Source organism: Lepeophtheirus salmonis, chromosome 4 (genome assembly GCF_016086655.4).
Source record: "Lepeophtheirus salmonis chromosome 4, UVic_Lsal_1.4, whole genome shotgun sequence".
NCBI lineage: Eukaryota > Metazoa > Arthropoda > Copepoda > Siphonostomatoida > Caligidae > Lepeophtheirus > Lepeophtheirus salmonis.
The window spans coordinates 3,049,244-3,070,721 of NC_052134.2; the positions used below are offsets into that span (position 1 = coordinate 3,049,244).

The 21,478-nt window shown below is 31.2% G+C and overlaps 1 protein-coding gene across 6 annotated transcripts in view; it reads left to right on the plus strand.

Annotated features, from left to right (window-relative positions):
- The window catches only part of LOC121116377 (cell adhesion molecule Dscam1), a 272,908-nt gene that overhangs the window by 168,454 nt on the left and 82,976 nt on the right, over window positions 1–21,478 (plus strand). For all 6 annotated transcript variants that reach the window (XM_040710627.2, XM_040710628.2, XM_040710629.2 and 3 more), the window contains exons 13-16: window positions 13,749–13,883; window positions 14,674–14,865; window positions 15,487–15,786; window positions 15,847–16,146. In XM_040710627.2, the coding sequence (XP_040566561.1) occupies window positions 13,749–13,883; window positions 14,674–14,865; window positions 15,487–15,786; window positions 15,847–16,146 (927 nt within the window). The remainder of the gene's footprint in view (window positions 1–13,748; window positions 13,884–14,673; window positions 14,866–15,486; window positions 15,787–15,846; window positions 16,147–21,478) is intronic.

Below are 21,478 nucleotides of genomic sequence, written 5' to 3' on the forward strand. Positions count from 1 at the left end.
ATATTAGAGGTTTCATAATGCAATTAAAGGACAGCTCAAAGAAAAATGAACAAGCTTTGTTCTTTATCACATATCTCTAAATGTAAAAATGTCGGATACACAAAAAAAAGGTGACTCGATTGTAATCTCATCCCGTGCCAGTATCAGTGACGAGAAGGATGAACCACTTACAAAATAAATAAATCAATTAAAGCTCCATACAGCCTTGAATAAGCAAAACTTCTGCAAGAACAATATGTATGTCCTCTGGCCTGCCTCCATGTTGCCCTCCTCGACTCCTAAACTCAACCACCTGGGCTTGACAATTTGAAGTATCTTGAATAAGAATATCTACTGCACCTCTCATTCAAACTTTTTTTGCTCCTAGCTGCCAGGAAGGTACACCATGGTCACGGCCTTCATCGCCTAATTTTGCTTCGATAAAATTGATTGTAAAACTAGCAAATCCTACTAATTCTAATTCAAGTGTTGGCTTCCTTCTCTGTGAAGCAAAGAAACTTGCAACTAATTAACCAATGCCTTTCTTTATAGCCTAATTGAAAGTGGGCATCCTTAATGCAAAACTTTCGCAAATGCTGAGGTACGTTACTATTGTGAAACTAACGCAATTAAAACGGTAGTATACTACAATGATATTGGAATCAAACAAGTTCTGCTACGTCATGCAAAACATTGGGACACTAATGACGTCACCTCTCAAATTTCTGACTCATCTTTTTCAGTGTAACCAAAATTATTTTTTGAGCAAAGGCAAGAATAAGACATTTCTGCCTTAAAAAATAATTATATTTGTACTGGAACGGATAGAAAATATTCGTTTCATGACAACGTAATTTCTTAATCAATTTAGTAAGAAATTTAAAACCATGCGTATGTTGCAAGAAAAAGTATGAATGCACATTTAAAAATAAGCTTTGCCCCATTCAAAATTGCTTGAGTGCTTTCTAAATAATAATGGGTTCCAGGGAGGACACAAACAGGCACACGCAAACATAAAGTAATCAAGAAATAAGTGTATTATACGAGAATTATTGTTTATGGTAATTTACGAGATGATTACCAAAGGAGCTCTCTACATATAATACCACCACACAATTATCTTTATTAAAGACCTAGAATATACTATTTTTTCTCTACTTCTTTTTGTAGGACGACAGGTTTAACTTTATTGTATGTAATATATAAATCTAAAATACAATATAGAGTACATTTGGGATAAATATATTTATAACCCAGATTCAAATACAGACAATAGGGGGAGGGATGCCATATACATGGGGGTATGAAGTCTTCTTTTTTTCTTCAAATTTTCTCAAATAAACATTGTCTCTCCATTTTTTTTTTTTGTTAAATGAAAAGGTATTTCTGTTGATTTTCCCTGCATTGCAGCACTAGGGAATGATATATGACCTGACATCCCTGTTCTTATTTATTCAACACCTACTGTTACTCTTTAAACTATATTATAAATATAAAAAAATATGGGTGTTTACAATAGAGCAAGCTGAAATCTTTTTTCCCAACATTTAAGGCTGGACTACATTTATATTCTTCAACTATGTAATTATCACTCAAAAGGAAATCCTGACTAATTCTTTGGAGACAAAAAAAACAAAAAAAACTACACTTAAATGTCACGAAACTCTTTCTTCAAATTTATATATAGGTAAATAGTTTAGAAGGGGTTCCTTGAAAGGTCAAATCAGGGGCAAATAAATTATTACGAATGTTTTTTTGCATCAAAATGACGAAACGAAACAAACCAATAGTTAACTATCTCAACCTCAAACGCTGTCAAAAGCTTTTAAGTGGTTTAGACTCTATGTAATCAATCAATCTCTTTCAATGAATATAATAGACTCCTTTGTATGAGCCGGTTAGAAAATGAGTAAAAACCTAAAGAGATTGACAAAATATAGAACAGACTAAATGTGACGAAAATTGAAGGAAATCCAATAGAACGACATCTGACGAAACAAAACAAAATTAACAAGGATAAAGTTTTGACTGAAATCTGTTCATAAATTTATAAACTAAAACATAAATTGCTCATATCTTTTTTTTTTTTATATTTATTCAAGATGGTTTTTGTGCTGACGTTCCACATGTCTAAAGTTATTTTTGTACAAACCTTTCAGAAAAACTCAATTGTGTACATAAACTTATCTTATCCAGGATATAGATGATTAAAAAGCCATTTATTTGACTCTAAACCATTACTTCGTTACAAAATTCAAAGATTCTCGTCATTGTGCCTTGAAAAATACAGGCTTACCCTAGTTGAAAAGAAGAGGGAGGGAGAAGCAAAAAAAAAAAAAAAAAGGTAGAGAGCTCCTCATAAATATTTCAAACTTCTTGATCACATTATATATCATTTAAAGTTGCTGAGTTAGTTATATGTACGCATAATACATAGGAGAGAACCGGGTGATTTCGAACGGCAATGACAGAGGACACTCAATTTGCTCAAAATATATCCGGTACAACTTTGTTTATAGTAACATCAATCTTTTTTTGTTAATTAGTTTGGGTGTGAGATGCACGTGCGATGAATAGGAGGGAATTTAGATATACCTAGTCATAACAGTCACTTAGTTAGCATGACGTTTTACTAGATTAGCTATGAGCAGCTGTGATGAGTGAGAAGGAAATTAACATGGACATTGGTTAGAAATAGTCTAATGTAGATCCTCAATCCTGCCTTTGAGTCCAAAAATAACTTGGAATTAATCATTTGGAAGAAATCGACAAGGTGTCTTTACGTCTTGTATGAGCAAAAACAAATTTTGAATCAGGTTTTGAATGAAGTAGGAAAAGAAGTTCACTATTCAGGAGTGAAACAATAATGACAAAACTATAGCTAAAAATCATACGATCCACTTGTTATACCTCTTCCCTTGTTTATATTTATGTAAATTGTTCAAGGGTATTAGAGGTTTATTTTTTATCATTCCTTGTTTTTGAAATTTCATTTGTTTATTTATTGATGAGCAGTTATCATCAAAGCCTATTACAGTCGACTTATATTCCTTTAATTCGTCAGATCGAGTTTTTTTGTTGTTGTTTTTTTTCATCCCGATGTAAATGCTCTTAAAACAAAACAATAAAAATATAATATAGATATAGATAATTAAAAGAGTGGAAACATTCATAGAGGCCTACGCACTTCCTCATTTGGATGATGAGCTCACTGGGAGACTTTTTATGCCAAATGTTACTGGCAAGTTAAAAAGCTGTTGAGTCCATTAAAAAGTACAGTTCTTCATGAAATTAATTGATAGATAACATATAAAACATAAGACGACTCTTGAGTAAGTGGATGGGCTATATCTACCCATCCATTTTGCCAATCATGATAGTTGTTTTTTTTAATTTGACTCAACAGACTCCTGCCTATAGTCGCCTTTCTTTACCCTTCAACAGGCCCAAAAGGAAAAGTCCAGGAATTGTCTACTAAATTCAAAATTTCGAAAATCTTCCTTCCAGTTTTCTAAAATTCACTGTTTTCACACATTCCGTAAAAATATGCAGTGGAGAGCACAACTTTCCTTCCAGGGTTTTCCCTATAAAATAGTTGCACAATAAAGACTTGCTGTTGATATGATTTTGCAATAGTCAGATGGAGTTGGACTGGTTAAGAATAAAGTAAACATTACTGTATTACATTTACTCAATCTATCCTAGGATTTATCTTTGATGTCCATATACACATGAAGTATATTTCCTTTTCTAGGAAGAAACAAGACGCAAACCTACGCATATTGAGCGTAAGATAATAATTGTTTCTCAGCGTGTTGTTAATTGAGCTATAACGTTCCATTTCCTTGTTAAATACTTCTACAATCTAATAAAATAGCACTTAAACTATTTCTTTAAAAAAATATCTGCCAAATATTTTATTATTAAATTTAGCCAAATAGCTTTTCATTAATATGGTAACAACTTTTTTAAAAATAGATGAGTGTTCCATGGATCAAATAAGGCGAAAGTGCACGAATTTACCCCGTTCTCCTACATACAGCAAGTAGTATGTAAATATATTGATTTACTTTGAAATGAGGTTGATGTCTAACAAATTTATAAATTGCGATGGATCACCCAACATCTTTTTGGTATTATGTATGGATCTAATGAATAAATATTATCCATTTCATTAAAATATATCAATATTGAACTTGAGCACAAAAATGAAAAAAATTATGGAGAAAGTGACCAAAAAATACGGAAAATAGATTTTTTTTTATCTCTCTTTATTGGTCTAGGTAAGTCACATACGTGAAAATATATAAATAAGCATTATAGCTTATAATGAAGTCCCTAAACTTATAAGACATGACTACTATAATCATGGTAAACAGATAATGTACATTATTACATGAATTGTCTCTAAAATATTGATAAAATATGTCCACAGGGATACAGCAAACATTAAAACAATCCTAAGAATTCATATTAAAGTATTAACAATTTAAAAAAAAAGAGAAACAAAATCCAAAGTTTCAATGCCAATAAAAAAAGACAACTATTGAACTTTTGAGGCACAAAACATCTTAAACTGTCTATGGATACGTATCAGGCGACGAAGAAACTTCATATTGTTATTCGAACTTGAAGGGTTGTAGTGAATAAGATCCCCGGCATATTTGTACCGTAGACCATCCATATTAGGTATTTTGATGGTGAATGCTGAATGCCTTGCAGCTGTCCAAATTAAAATAGCTCTCAGTTCTTCCTTCAGCTAACATTCCAGCTATTTTAATTTTACTGCTCGAGAGAGCAAATTCCAAGGCACATGCCTTTGTTGGAGCTTTAACGGTATTTGATGTGACTCCGAATAATATCAAAGGATTTGCGAGCTTATCCCGTAGTCCAGATAAGTTAAACGAAAATATATTCCTTCATAATGCAAGAGCCTGGGACGGTCAGCAAAATAATGTTTTGCTGTATTAAATAACTTCCCACTATCTTTGCATGGAACATTAAAAAATAAACTTCCGGTGGAAATTTAAAGTTGAGAAGAAAAACTTTTTCCATCATTAATTTTCACAATTGAGCTCTTATTTTTCTTTTTCCATGATATCGGTAGGTTTAAAGCTTTTTAAAAACTTATTGTATATTTCTTCACCATTTTCCTGAAAATTTGATTCAAAAGACATTATCAAATGCCATAGAATGGACATTATATGAAATTCTGCGGCTTTCATGAGTGGGTAAAAAAATTTCCAAAGTAGAGCATTGAGTTGTTTCCTAAATCGTGAATCGAAACAATATTATTTGATACAGCCAAACATTCCAATTTTCTGGGTTCTACAAGGCTTTTAAAATAAAACTTCCTATCGACATTTTGTATCGCCACATCAATGGTCGAGGACGAAGGAAAAGACGGCGTTCCTTTCCATTAAATCCTTTGAATTGCCCAAGAGAAGATTGCTGAATTAAAATAATTATCCAGAAAACGTCCAGTTCGAAAAAGAGGCAACGTTTCTGTCCAATCTGAAGAATTTCAATACTTCCCCTAACAGGACAATCTGCAATTTGAGAAACTTTATCAGGATTCAATTTACCAATAGGAAGAATTGTATTTTTTTTATTGTTGATTTTTAAACCGGATCTCCGTTCATATTTTTTGAAGTAGTCTATTACAATCTCAATCCATTTAGTTCATTGTCGTTAAGAATTAGCCTCTAACATTATTGTAACGTCATCAGCGTACATATCTATTATAAATATGTTTTGTATTCCCAAAATCAACTCCAAGCCCTGTGAATTTCTTTAAATTAAAACCGGCAAAATCGTTTAGCAGAGCAACAAATAGTAAGGTAGCTGAAGTATAGCCTTGCCCACAACTATTTTTCAAATCTATAGGATTACTCTTCCTCTCACCCATAGAGATAACTGATGTTCCATTGAAGAGAAGAGCTCTGATAGGATTAAAGTATTTCTTAGTAAGAAGTTTTTTACTGTTTTCATGACATGACCATGTAAAATTAAATCAAGAGCCTTACAGAAGTAATAACTCCAAAAGTTCCCCTTTTCTGTATAATCTCAATGGCAGATTGTACATTCCTTGAAATGTTCCTTGAATTCTTTCTTTTCCATGAGGAAGCCTTTTTGATCCCTAACTATCTTAGAATTGAAAATTGGTTCAATTTCAGTTGCAAAAACACCAGAAAGAATTCTGTAGTTCTCATTGAGCAATGTAATCGGTCTCCAATTATTAACGTCCGTCGTTACACCAATCAGGCCTTTAGTAACTGATTTTGTAAGTTTCCCATAGATTTCCATGGATTTTCCCAGTTGGACTAAGTAGGGAACTACCTCATCCATGCATTGGGTAGAAATCCCTCCACCCATACCATCAGGTCCAAAAGCTTAATTGCCATTAAAATGTTTATTTATGTATTTGGAAATGCGATATTCCGTAAAAAAAGAGTTTAAATCAGTTTAAATCGAGAATAATCCAAGTGGGAACATGACTCCACTCAGTATTTAAATCTAATTCAAAAAGACTTAATTTTTTAAGGAATGACTTAGTTTTATCAACTCATATATAAATATTTAGTGATCAAAATCGTTTGTATTTTGGGTATGTTAAAAAAATGAAAATAAACATCGTAACCCTGACAATTTGAAAAATATTTTAAAGGTGAGGAGCTTAGCTCTCATGACGTTGAACTATATCAGCTACAATCAGATGTGACAAGGAAATAAACAAGAACATTGGCAAGAATTACACCAATGTCAATCCTCAATTCTACTCGGAGTCCAAAAAGTACTTACATCTATGCAGGAAGTCCTCAAGTTTACTCTCAGTCTTTTATGCGCACACACGAATGGTCCATCAGGTTGTGAATATTATTGAACAAAGTAGGAAAATAAGTTCACTACTTTGTATTTCAATAATAATGACAATACTTGAGGAAAAGAATATTCATTCTTCAATTTACCAATTGCAAAAAAGTGGGCCTCCTAAAAAAATATACACTGTTTAAATCACAATAGAAGAGAGCATTATATATTGATAAAAATCAACTTGTCAACGTATGTGGGGATCTTTTTAACGACGTTACATAACTAATATAAAATTATTGATATTGTAACAATTCTATTTCATAAGAATTACCCAATGGAACATTTCAAGCCTTCCATTATGCAGTTAGAACTCACCCTAATGTAAATATACTAATAATGGGTTATATAACTATTTTAAATAGATGAAATAGTATTATAATAAAAATCAAAAGAGAATTACTTGAATGCAAAGAAGAATAAATCCCTGCCTAAATCAAATATATACAATTTATGTTCATTAAATAATATTTTATTATCAAATAAATATATTTGAATAGATAAGGAAACGTAGAAAGATGTTTAAAAAATATTTTTTTGCTTAAAATATGGTTATGAGTAAATATTTAGTTCATTTTTTTTTTTAAGAAAATAAAAATGTGTTTTTTATTTGATCTCAATTCATTTATTGTGTGTCATACTTTATGATGGTACCTCACTTAGACAAAAATTTACCATTTATAAGTGTTTTAAAAGTTGATTGGTTGAATAAAAGTTACCTGCTTTCAATAATGATCAAAAAAAATTATTGAATTATAGTTAGAAACTACTAACTGTTTTTATGACTTTTTTCTTTTTCTTCTTGGAAGAAGGGTTTCAAGATATATATGTATCCTGTATGGTTGTATTGGTCCTTAATATGGACCTCAAAATGGGTCTGTCGTATTTCCTTTCCCTGTTATTGGTCCATGAAAATGTCCCCTATTTTTAAGGAACATTCATAAGGCATCATGTTCAATAATATTATTGTAAATAAATCTTTTTTGAAATTATAATCCTTGTTCATTTCAAAAAGCAAATATGTTTTAATTTTTCTTAGAAAATTAGTAAAAGTCAAAAATTTAAGTTTTTAAGTTAGAAATGGATCATTTAAAAACATTCCAAGTAACCAACTGACTGTTCCGTCTGATATATAAACAAAAGTAAATTCTGTGGAAAAAATACTGGGCATTGTGAAATGAAACACAAATTTCACATTTAATCATTATTATTGTTTTTTTATAAGGCATCATGTTCAATAATATTATTGTAAATAAATCTTTTTTGAAACTATAATCCTTGTTCTTTTCAAAACAAAACACAATTTTCAATTGTGAAAGGTAATAAGTAAGACATTCGTATCTTTTTCTGTTTAATGATCCATTGATGAATATTTACCTCTAATCTTATTATAACATTGTCATCAGCGTACATATCTATTATAAATATGTTTTGTGTTCCCAAAATCAAAAAAACCAAACCCCGTGAATATCTTTAAATTTAAACCCCCAAAACCGTTTAGCGGAAACAAATAGTTCAGATTTAGAATGAGACCGAGCAGACTGTCAAAGTTTTGGCACAGATACATCCCTAGTATATTGTGTAAAATCTGCAGTATGTTCATTTGTCAAACCCAGAACTTTTCTATTCACATCTATTTTTTTTTAGTTGTTGTTACGTTTGTGATGTGTTTTATATACCTTTAAATAATATAAATTACATGCATAAATACAGTATGGTTTGTTGTTGCTTTATAATAAGAATTGAAAGTCATGAATAATTGAACTTTTTGCACATTTTGTATATATACCTATACAAATACAGGGTCATTTATACAGTATTAAAGGCACCATAATTGGTGCAAAATTTTTTTGTTATCGCTGAATCTATCAATCTGCAATCTGGTAAACTCAACCCTGACAAAAGATATACAAATCTTTTAATTGTAAACAAAAAAACTCTCCCATTCTGCTATCATACATCCATTAAAAGGAAGGCTTGTTGAAGCTTTATTTTACGATAAAGAAAAGTCGCTGTCGCAAATTCACTGAAGCCTAGGTGACTTTTTATCAAAAAATATAGTATTCATTTCCAAATCTCATTTTTAAAATATGTAGTTCTTCAACATTGCCTCAGTTCCAGCCCTACTTGATATGTGTCAACTAAATGCAACATACTGTTTTAAAGATAGAACCAGACTCCCTTAATTTGGACTCTCGTATTTGCTTTGCAATTTCGATCTCTGTCAAACCTTTACTCTAAGAAGAAAATGTCTGACCACGAACGCTCTTGTGTATTGTCATACTTTAGCTATTGATACTTTAATCATGTGTTTTCAGAATAGTAAAACAATTACTTTTGTCATTTTAAAAAGATTAATTATTTAAAAGTTAATGTCCTGATTAATTTATATGCAAAATCAAGTGCAAAATACAATTTTATGGTCCCATAATTTGAACAACTAGTATTATTGGAAACATAAAAAAACTTTTGGGGGTCAACATTAATAAAAGAACAAATAACAAGCAAATGTACACACATATGTAGAAAAAAAAAAGACTTGCTAAGCCTTTCATACACTCACAATGAATGCTATTATCATTAGCCTTCCAAGATGGATCCATAAATCCATGGAAGGAAGCAAAAAAAAGAAAAAAAGGAGAAACAAGAAGTTACATCTTTTCTTTTCTTCGTTTTTAACTTTATGATTTCCTTTTTCCTCTAGAGCAAAATACATAAATAAACGAACGAGGAGCAATGTTGTAAATATATATTTATATTATATGGTATATTGTTGTATATAACTATTTACTGCAGTGAATTTCTAATACATACGGTTATTATTGGTTTTTCATTTCTTTTTTCTGTTTTTTATCCCTACGAAGGCTCATAGACAATACACATATGAACTATTTAACACGATATCTATGTATTACGGTTTCTCATTGCCCCAGAAAATATTTCTTTTTAAATTACAGTATCCTGTTAGTAAATGAGCAATAGTGTGAAATTGAAGTACTTTTCTAAATAAATACAAATGCAATAAACTCTTTTCTACTATTAAGGTTGATCAAGGAATTAGAAAGTGGTACTGTTTACAAATTAAGTAAGTATATTGAATATACTCTGCTAATTTTTTAAGAATGTTGCAAAATAATGGATGCATCAGCTGTCAAATTATAATTTTGTTAAATCATTAACTAAAATCAATTCCTGGGAAGTATAAAAAGACGGATAATTTTTGAACCTTTCATACCTATCAACTTTTTTAACTTGATAATCACTCAGCAATGCCACATTATTTTCAAGATTAAATAAATGTGATATTAAAAAAGAAGGTTTAGAGATCAAATACATGAAACTGATTAAATATATCGTCACAGCATACTTGTGTTGAATAACACTTTTTTAAATGTTTTTATTCATATTTTTAATGTAGACGGTAGATGTATACATGCATCTAAGATCTAAGACTCTTGACCTCTCAAAATTTGCATAATGGAGGTGAGGAAACAATAATGGTTGGCCCGGTAGAATTTAAGCAACATAAAATTGTTGGACAGAATTGTGCTTCGAAAAACAAAAATAAACATTGGATTTTAAAAGGAAGATATCATATGCAAGACCGAACAGTAATTACAACAATTAATACACAAAAAGATAAGATAATGTACCATTTGGATAAAACTCTTCAATTTATGAAGTTAATCTCTCTTCAAAAAATGTATAACTGCCCGACGATCCTCTTCAACGAATTATAGTATCGAAGGGAATCTGACATAAGATAGTTAATCAAATCCAGGGCATAGTCCCAGGAGCTACATACCAAGTTTTGGATCTTTAGAGAAAAAGAAAAATATTTCGTAGAGGCACATATAACTATTGCTTCAGATTTTGCAAGCAAAATGTGTCCCCATTAGATAGATTTGGAGTGATGAAAGCTTTACTACTTAAAAGTGCAAAATATATTGCTCAACTTTCTTTGGATGATTTTCTCGATGAAACACCTAATAAAATTGTGGTTTTCATTTTCCTAATGTTGTGCTCTGTCAAATCCATGACAAGCACTCTTCAAGCATTGCCACAAAAGGGGAATCAATCAATAACTGCCGAACACTATTCAATAGCTTTTTCTTTGCAAGGACTGTTAAAAAAGAGGCATCCTGTGTAAATCTGGAATTGTGAAGAGAATGTATTTTCTTCTACTACAACACACAAGGATTCCCTTATTCTTATTAGCCAAGTTAGTACGATAATACTTTACTAACGGATATACATAAAACGTCAGATTGGAAACATATAACATATAGTCGATGTATATTGTATGTACATATTAAGGTCTCTTTTTATTCGGGAAATATTGGGGATCCTGTAAGTAAATCAAAAATATAGTAAAATTTAAGTATTTCTTTCATAAGAAATAATACAACTAAGCTAGTCGTACACATATATTATCAGTTCTCATTTCTGATCATTTAAAACTATTAGTTTGCAAGTTGTTTTTTAGAGACCGTGGGTTCCGCTTTTTTAAATTATGTGGCCTGATCTAAAAACCAAGAAAACTTATGTCCTAACTAAAGAAAGAGCTAATTTTTGAAGGAACTTTGGGTTTGATAATAGCAAAATAACCAACCCATGGGTTAAAAGTGAACTCCCACATCACAAGAATCCCTGCTATTTTTATTATAAAAATAGTTCACATCGAATACTCTTTAAAAATATATATATGTATATTCAAGATAAAGAGCTTTTGTGCATGAATGGAATAGCTTTCAGTTCAGTTATCTGACACATAAAAGTTGCGTTATTTTTTAGGATTAATTCCTAATATTTATTCCGTTTCTCAATATATCAAATCTCCATTTTATGACGGAGTAGAAAATGAAAAAATAAAGGACTAGGAACGTACAAGATTATTATTCGTAATGAAGTTTCTAAATTTGAAACACGGGGGTGCTTCATTTGGTATCATTTCGTATCGATAAAGACTTTGCATCATTTGCAAATCATAAATTCTAAAGATTTTAATTCCAAGTTATTCTTAAGCCTGTACTGAACGTTTAATTTAATGAGGAAGCGATGCAGTTGAGTGTGTAACGCGCTCGGGAGAAATTATTATCTTGAACACAATTTGTGTAGGATCGATTCACGGTCAATTCTAAAGGAGGAAATATACACTATTTATGTTTACTTCAAAGACTACTTGTAGGTCAGTCGGAGTCATTGTGATACTACAATACTTACTTATACTTAATTGTTATTACTTCATGTGGCATTTAAAAGAATGTTTAAAAAAAAACAATAATGAATTAGATAAAACTTATACAAGTGTAGAAAATTAAATACATGTTTTTGAATGAAAAAATAATGGATTTTTTTCATATTTTCGTCAATTGGCCTTACAGAGCGTGGTTCATCTTTTTCATCCAAATCACTGGAACGGATTCGAAGAAACCAAAATACCTTGTGATTGACTGATACTGTATCGAGACCATAAAGACTATTCATATTTTCAACTGCCACACTTGTGTTTTCCTTTATCAAAGAAAAACTGTAAAATAAAGTGTATATTTTCTTTGGTACTGTCCATCCAAACAATCACTAAATACGAAAAATAAAAGGGATTTTTTTTCGTAAAAATCTTATCTTTCTAACACTATTTTGAGTACACCAATAATATTTATGCATCACTCCTTAATAAAATCATATGTTAAATAAATAGGTAAAATAGTGTTTCTTATTTGTTATAAATGAACTCAGAAGTATATTTGACAATTATAATTTTATACACTTGTTATCAAAAAACGAGATTTGAGTAACAAAAATGAAGAAACGAATCAAAATGTTTGCGCGTAATACGCGTTACCGAAAGAGTATATTTATTTACTTGAAACATCTCTAGGACTAAAATACTCATCACATGAGGTAAATTTGCGTAGTGTTGTTAAAAGATATACTTTGTTCTACAATAGCTTATTTTCTAAAAATCCTGTGTCTAGACTCAACTCGATTATTTTATAGGAAGAACATGAGAAAAACTTTGTTTTCAGTGAATATTTTACAGATTTGTAAATCAAAATGCATCCTCTTTTTGGGAACAATTAAAGGTTAGTTTCATGTCAAGGTGAATAAAATGCAAAATAAAAAATATGCTGCAATACCTCATTCCTAAATTAGTAAAATTCCTAACATATACATACATACATAAGTTGTAGTAAAAGTTACTAAGATATGTAAAAACTCAGTTACCTTAATTGACTTACTGGTGTGAAATTATTTTTTTTAGAGAAAGCACACCAATAAAGAGAGGAGGCATAGAGACACAACCACGTACATTGTACATACACCTTATTATTTTTACTATTACATACATATTTTGTTTATCCATGGAAGGATGTGTAAGGGAAATTTATGACTCTATCCAATAATATAATATAGATATAAAAACAGCACAACAGGGAACCTCGTATAGGTGCGTTTATATTGTAGCAGTAGCACCACCAACTATAAGATGAATGAGTTAGTATCAACTAAGAAGATATAAATAAAATAAAAAAAACAATTTCACGACTTTTTAATTCACTTTTACACCTTCTTTAAAAATGAACAACGAAATGGCTGTGGGATGTTAATCCAGGGTGATTAAAAAAAGAAAAATTAAAGGATATCAACAGTGATATTCAAAAGTTGAAAGCAGTGAAGGAGGGGGGAGGGGGATAGTAAAGGAGAAGACAAATCCCTTGGATTAAATCTAGATGTAAAAAAAGTAACTAGTGAGAGAAAATATAGCCAAGCAATGGTTATTAACTACAACTTGTTTTTAACGATCTTTATACGTATATACATGTGTTTCAGTGCTGTTAGTTATTAATTTGTTAATGGTTTGGTTTTTTTATTTCCTTATTATTTTTTTCTCACAGTGCCACCATCATGGCTATTAGCTCCAAAGGATATTGTAACACGACATCGTTCACAGGTAGTACTGGATTGTCAAGCATCTGGGAATCCACGTCCAACTGTGTCATGGCGACGAGCCCATTCTTCCAGCTACTCAGGTATCTTTCTCCATAACCTTTACTCAGTGACTAAGGATAGTTCTGTTTATTATTTTACTTTCGTTAAAATACATAATTAATTGTTTGATAAGTATATTCCTTTACTCATAGAAAGCCATGAACTCATATTTCAAACTTATTTAACAACATTTAATTTAAAATGTCTATAGAATAACTTTAAGTTTGTTTGAAAAGGACTTGCGTAAATGAACTTCCATTTGGATGTGGATGCAGTTCTAAGCAGCAATGATTTTTTAAATATTATTTAGACTTTCACATGTAAAGCCTTACACGTAAGTTCCCACATGATTACAACGTTATTAATTTTGTTGGCAGCAATCTTTTTGTCCGCAAGGGGACGCTGAGAGTGGCAATGAATACTCTATAACTAACTATGTAACCTTGAGGAATTCCCCTTTTAATTTAATTAACAAGTTGAGCTCTGCAAAGGGAAGATGGCATTGTTTACTCCACAGGCGCATATCCCCATTATATTTTATGGCTTTGTATAGAGGCTTTGCTTTAAAGAATAGAGTACAAGAAGTAATCAATTATATTCAAAAATGTGTTTGATAATTACCTTCTACAAGGACCACTCAAATTGACTTTATAGTACTCCTGCGTCTTTTGGTAAGATCAATGGCTTATTTGGGGAGTACAAGAAACAAATATTGTGCTTTCTTTTATTTTATCCTATTTTTAACAATTAAATCCCCCCAATTTAGCAGAACTATCGGTGAACTCTATATATTATGTGTGTAGATCTACTTATATCACTTTTCCATTAAAGGCAATCACATATCACGCGACAAGGATGGTTCCTACTATGAGTATGTCCAAACTTCAGAGCCTGGACGGAGCTTTCACCCCAATGGATCCCTTATTCTTCATCACGTGACTCCAGAGGATGAGGGACAGTATCGATGTGAGGTTCAGAATGGGGTGGGTGCTATTTCCAAGAGTGTGTTTGTCACGGTCCAAGGTAATAATAGAATATATATAATGTTTGATCAACAGGTAGAGGTAAAGGGGGAAGAGGAGAAATAAATATATCAACAGAGGAAAAAAAAGAATAAAAACTTTATTTATTTATGAAATTCCGGTGGGGCTCATATTTTGTTTTTTGTTTTCCTTATTCCTCTTCTTCACAAGCATAAAATTGTCCTCAACATTAGTTTATGTAAATAAGATAAATATATTTATTCCATGTGTAAGGTGTAAATAATATGTACATACATTCATAGGTACATATATTTCATAATGTCTGTTACACTTTATCAAATATTATTCAATTTCTTATGTAAAATATTTTAAGTAAGTAAATAAAATGGTTGTCCTTGATTTCTTAAAAAAGAAAAGCATTTTTTGTACATACTTAAGCAGAAAAATATTACGTTGAAGAAGATTTGTTATATTAAAGAAATAGGTAGAAATCTTAATCCATTTTTTTCCTAAGAAATTTAAATCACTTTAAGAACCTCTTTAGATTTAAAAATATTTTATTTATTTGAGGAAAAAGAAGGAAAGAGATCCTACTAAGTAGGAGCAAGTTTAATCCATAGCACCTCTAAATACCCCTTATTTTTGTTTTTAAACGTTAAAGTGCCAGTGTATTTTGGAACTGGAAGTCAAAACCGAACTGCTGTAGCCGGAAAGGACGCATCCCTTGTATGCAATGCCCTGGGAAACTCTCCCATTAATCTAGAATGGAAAACAGGGCTACGTGAAAAGATTGGAGCAAGAATGACGTCACGCTATAGTATCGTGGAGGCAAACTCATCTGGAGGGGTCCTATCAACGTTGACAATCCGCTCAGTGCGAAGAAGTGACTCGGGTGAATTTATTTGTGAGGCAGGGAATGATTTTGGAACGTCTTCTATCTCCATATTTCTCTCCGTTGTGGGTAAGTGAATTGAGGGCGACTTCATCAAAGGATATCTTATTTATTTACTTTTTCTTTTAGAATCTCCGGAGCCTCCATCTTCCGTGCACATTACAGAACTCTCCAGTAGAAGCATTAATCTAGCATGGTACCCAGCATATGATGGAAATAGCCCAGTTCTTCAGTATATTGTTCAGTACAAGGAAGGCGGTGTTCATTGGCGCTATCATCATAATAAAACAGTTGGTGGTGGAGAGAGTACGGGTATCAAATTGGGAGGCCTTCGTCCCTATACGGAGTACAACATGAGGGTTATGAGTGTGAATGAAGTAGGAGCTGGGGATCCCTCGGAGGTCATTACTGCTGTTACGCTACAAGAAGGTAAAGTGAAATTATTCATATTTAAATTTATTTTAGAAAGGGGTAAGGACCTTGAAATTTTTGGCTTTTTTATTACCAACCCATTAAATAAAATGGGTTCAAATGAAAACCTTTAAATTAACTCTTAACGGCTCCTTGAAAATAATTAAGAAAATAACCCATTTTCATTAAAAACTTTTTTCCTTTGCTTTATCAAAGCTCAAAAATGTCAAGTCAAGTCCAAAAATCGTTTCCCATCATTCTTATACTCAACCCAAATCTAAATACAATTACATAGACACGTTATATCATCTTGGGACTGAAAGAACATATAAATATTTCTAATGATTGGAAAGTCATTTTATAGGAGGAATGAAAAGAGTGAACGAGGATAAAAGGAACTAGAGAGAATCAGATAATAAAAATGATTTCTTGTTTTATTATTATTGTTATGATTATAGCCTTAAAAAAACGACGAAAGACTCAGAAAATACGTGCCTTAAGAACCTAAAAACATACAACCATATAACCAAAAAGATCCTATATAAGTATATTACCCCTTCTTCATTTACAATTCTAATGAATCTTATTGCTTAACAAGTTAACCCTTTCATTCCTTCCTGAAAAGACCTTGGGATGTATCCTGCACCCATCATTAACTATCAAAAGAAAGAAATAGTAATGAGACCCTTTCTATTCATTCAGGGGTCGTCTTTGCTGTGAAAGAGCCTGCATATTAATAATATATATATAAATATATTGAAGAATCAGATTAAGTCCTTCGTTACTTCCGTAGGATATTTATTCACCAAAGAGACTGAAATATTCGACGAATATTTTGTGTGGATCATATTTTTCCACCACTTTCTGTATTTAGTTTTTATTGGAATTACACTAAATTAGTTTTTAACAGATTTTGAAATTTTATTCCGTATTGGAAAAATGTATTAATTTTAAAATAATCTATTCTCAAAACTTATTTTATATTATGAATTCAAAAGTATAAAATATCACGGACTCCTGCTTCAGATTACCAAGTCCGAAAAAAAACGGCCCAGCTATAAAATACACACGATTTACATTTGTACTTATAATATACCTTTCTGAGTAACTACTGTTAAGGAAGTTATAAGTTTAAGTATGAGTTGGAATCAGAGTAAAATTGAGGATCGAAAACAGAGTCATTCCTGCCTATATCCTAGTATGATACGGGGTGGAACTTGTGTTAACTTAAAATACCTAGAATTGTAAATTCTAGGTATACAGAACAATAAACAATTAATGGCATCAACATTATTTGTAAGATTTTCTTGATTAGGAAAAAGTTGACTACTATTTGTCATTGCATGCATACAGGGGTTGGCAGAAATATCCTGACATATTTCTGATTGTATTTTTTAATCTATGGCGCTTTACCTGATACTCTGTCAACTTTTGTTTTCATACTTAATTTGTTCAGTTTCACCATGAAAGAGTCAGAGAAAAAAACGTAAAGTCATTGCAGAATTATTTGAAGCCAGCAACAATACTAAGGCTATCATAAAAGCCACAAAATATGCCAGGAACACATTCTATGGCATCTTCAAGCGACTGAAGGCGGATAAGGGGTTTTCCCTCGTGTGGCTGACACAAAGCCAAAAAGCGGACTGTTCACTTCCTGGCTGGGTAAGAGGTCCACCAATGCAAATCCTGGCATCTAAATAGATGCTGAGGTTCAGAGTAGGTATATCTCTAGGAGGAAGGTGACAAGGGCCATCAAGGAATGTCTTGACTTGAAGTCCTACGTCAAGGGAAAGCATCACTTTCTTACCACAAAGATGAAGGACATCAGATTGCAAAGATGCAAGAAACTCCACCAAATTTGTAAATAACATGTAGGCATCATAAATCTATTCAGTGATCTGTCAAACTTCACATTGGACGCTGCCTACAACCCAAAGAATGACTGCTGGGTGGCAAAGGAAGGAGGTAATATTTCTCCTTTGAAGTGCCCGTCCAATATAGTGGTGTTTGCCTTGATCACCATTTACGAAATTTCATGCCAGCTCACCTTTTTGACAACAGTCAAAAGTTGACTTCATGAGTGTTCTTGGACATTCTTTAAAATTTTTCCATGCAATGGCTGGATGCAACATACTCACCAAATACAATGTTCATGAGGATTTAGGGATCAGTGCCTTGTCATGTTGCCAACACTGTCCTGTATTACATTGACAGCTAGTTCTACATCGCTATCAGTAGCCTTGTAAATGCCCAGACCTAACCCTAGTGATTTAAAGTTGTGGTCAGAGGTGAGGAAAAAGGTAAAAGAACATACCTAGAGCTACTTGAGATCTCTGAAGCTCTCTGTGTAAACGAACATGTCCCGCTTCATCAAGAAAGATGTTATATAGGTCTGCTCCACAGTGATCTACTGTTTACAGTTAGTGATCAATCCCAAGGGTGATCGTATTGAATGATACAACAGCTAATTATTTATTTAAATTTCATATTCAATAAATTTTGCCTTAAAATGAAATTATTATAACTTACTTGAAAATACTATCTGGTTACTTCTGCCACCTCTGTATAAAAACATCTCCATAGACAATCTTAACCATACCGTTTGAAGGTAAGGCCATATGACTTTCACAAATAAATAAAATATAACTCTTCAAAATAACCGTAACCACGTTTCAGACTTCAGGGACTAAGTAATCTAAAATACTTTTGATCCAGTTTTGGTAAGGAAATAATTATTAATTTGGTTTTTATAATAAATAAAACAAAATTGATCTTTTTTTTTTTCTATAATTATAATCAGCACATTATCAATGACTACTGCTTTTAATTTTAATGGAATATAGATTGATTTCATCTATTCCTCTATGAAAAAGTATTACTTTAGTGGAATTATAACTTAAGGAGGCACCAAATTCTGTACGTACATATTTGACTAAATGATCATATACCCAAAAATGTCTTTCTAATTCAAACAAATCATGGTTGTTAAATACTCTATGAAATATAAAATTATTCATTTATTCAGTAAAATCCCTTTCCTAATCTTTTCTTACCCACATTTTCATCTAACACAAATTTGATTTTTGATTATTTCCCGTCTTTTGTTTAACTTGAAAACTTTTATAGAAAACAAAGAGAGAAGGTTAAAAAACAACACATTTTAATTATAAAAATATATAAACAAATTCAAAATCCCATTAATTTTTTTTTCTACAAGAAAAGGGATCAGCATTCATGTTTGTTAAAAAGAACAATTAACTCTGTATTCATTGGAGTTAAACAACCAATTTATCTTGACGGAGATGTAATTATGTACGCATAAAACCCCTATTTCTTTCTTCTTTTTGTATTCCCTTCCTTCCAAATACAAATAATAGAACGTGACCTACATAGTTCATCATTATTGCAGTGTGTTAAATTTGTCTTTTTGAGTGTGTCTAATTGAGAAACAAATACACTAGTAAATTTCCTTATAGGAAGTATTTCTATATATAAATATCAGAGTGAGTCCATTACTAAAAGAATAAGGAAAGAAGATAGAAATGAAATTTCGGGAAACCCTTTTTTTAGAATGACAAAAACATGCAACGTTTTTTTTTTTTTTTTTTTTCATTTTTCTTACCTCCTTGTCATAATGATGTACACATTGAGAGAGGGAAAGGGGGAAAGAGACGTGAAGGGGATACATTGATTCCTTCAAAACCATACTGATCCGTACGTTCTGTATATTACAAATGGAAATACATAATAAATTGAGTTATAAATTATATCATCCCCTTTCACTGGTCAAGGATTCACTCGGATACTAGGATATATATGTATTTAAATTCATATCAAGCCCCTTCACATTACAAATGAAGTCGAATACCCCCATACCCCCCCCAACTCGTCACTCACTTATTCCCCTTACAATTCTCCAAGTTCTTTCAAAACATTTTCCCAGAACAAATTGAGAAAAAGTAGTACAAATTGTGTTTTTAAAAAAAAAAACTTCACTTTCTTTTTTTCTTTACCTTCTCGTTTTATTTTTATGGGTTTCTTTTTTTGAAATTGTTACACATTTTGACAAGTATTTTCCTTTTTACTCAGTATAAGTTTTTTAAAAGTACTTGTACTTAAAAGGCTTTGTATTTATTAAAATACTATTTGTAAGTTTGTGATGTGAAAGCCTTAGAAAGTTTTTTTTTATTCCAGCTCAATATAATTAGATTAGCATATCATTTGAAGATACACTCATAGCGAAATATCAATTGGATTTATATTCAGTGGCAAATAAGGTCTTGATTGTACTAGTGGGAAATCCTTCAACTTGTGAGGTTTGTACATATATGATATATGAAAGTTGTCGAAATCTATCTAGAAATATTTTCAAATAAATAGATTCTGTGTATAAGTTGTAACTTGTATAAGCAAATTTTAATATTGCTATTTGCATGTCTTATAATGCTTTATTTATCTATAACAATTATTCATTTTAATTACTAACTATTAATTGTTACTACTGTTGGGTTTCAAATTTTTTTTTAAGATGTGCTCTATTTTTACTCACTAAGACATAACAATACCATTTTTAATTATTAATTAATTAAATAACAGGAAAAATTGCTTTATAAAAATATAAATGAACATTATAATTTATAAATATACCTCATTTTAAAGACCAGTTCTTTCGTCCTCTTGTTATGCCTCAAATTTTTTTAAAGTATAAAGTTTTCAGTCAATAACATTGAGAAAAAAAATTAAAATAGCCCGTAACTTTCATAAATAAACTTTCACATAAATGTTTTCTTTTAAAAATGTATACATATACACAGAAAACGTAAAAAGCTATAATAAAACATTAATAAAAATATCCACAGCTATAAATTTTTTGCAGGATAATGATGATGTCCAAAAATACTCACAATATATCCTTAATTTTTCAAATGACGTTCTGATTCAGAGGGGTTGAAGCTCACTACGTCATAGGCAAATTCCCATAAATGTACATAGACTCTTGGTATATTGATACTAAACATAACGTATCATGCCGAGGCATCAATTAAAATAGCTTTAAAATTCTCGTCTCTGATCAGCTCTCTCTAAAAGAAGTTTTTTGTGTAAGTTTTTGAAAAATATGCCTTGGACTTTAAGAGTCCAAAAAAAGTACATTTGGTTATTGGAGACAACTTACATCTAAAATTTAATCCAAAAAGAATAATAGGAGAAAACCAGCTGGACTTTGCAGATCATTTTTGCTTAGATATACCAATAACTTAAGTATTTTTAGGAAGGAGGACTCTGCGAATGCGTCAATAACCAAATTATACCTTCCCACAGTCTTTACAAAGTTCGTTAAAGGAAATACAAA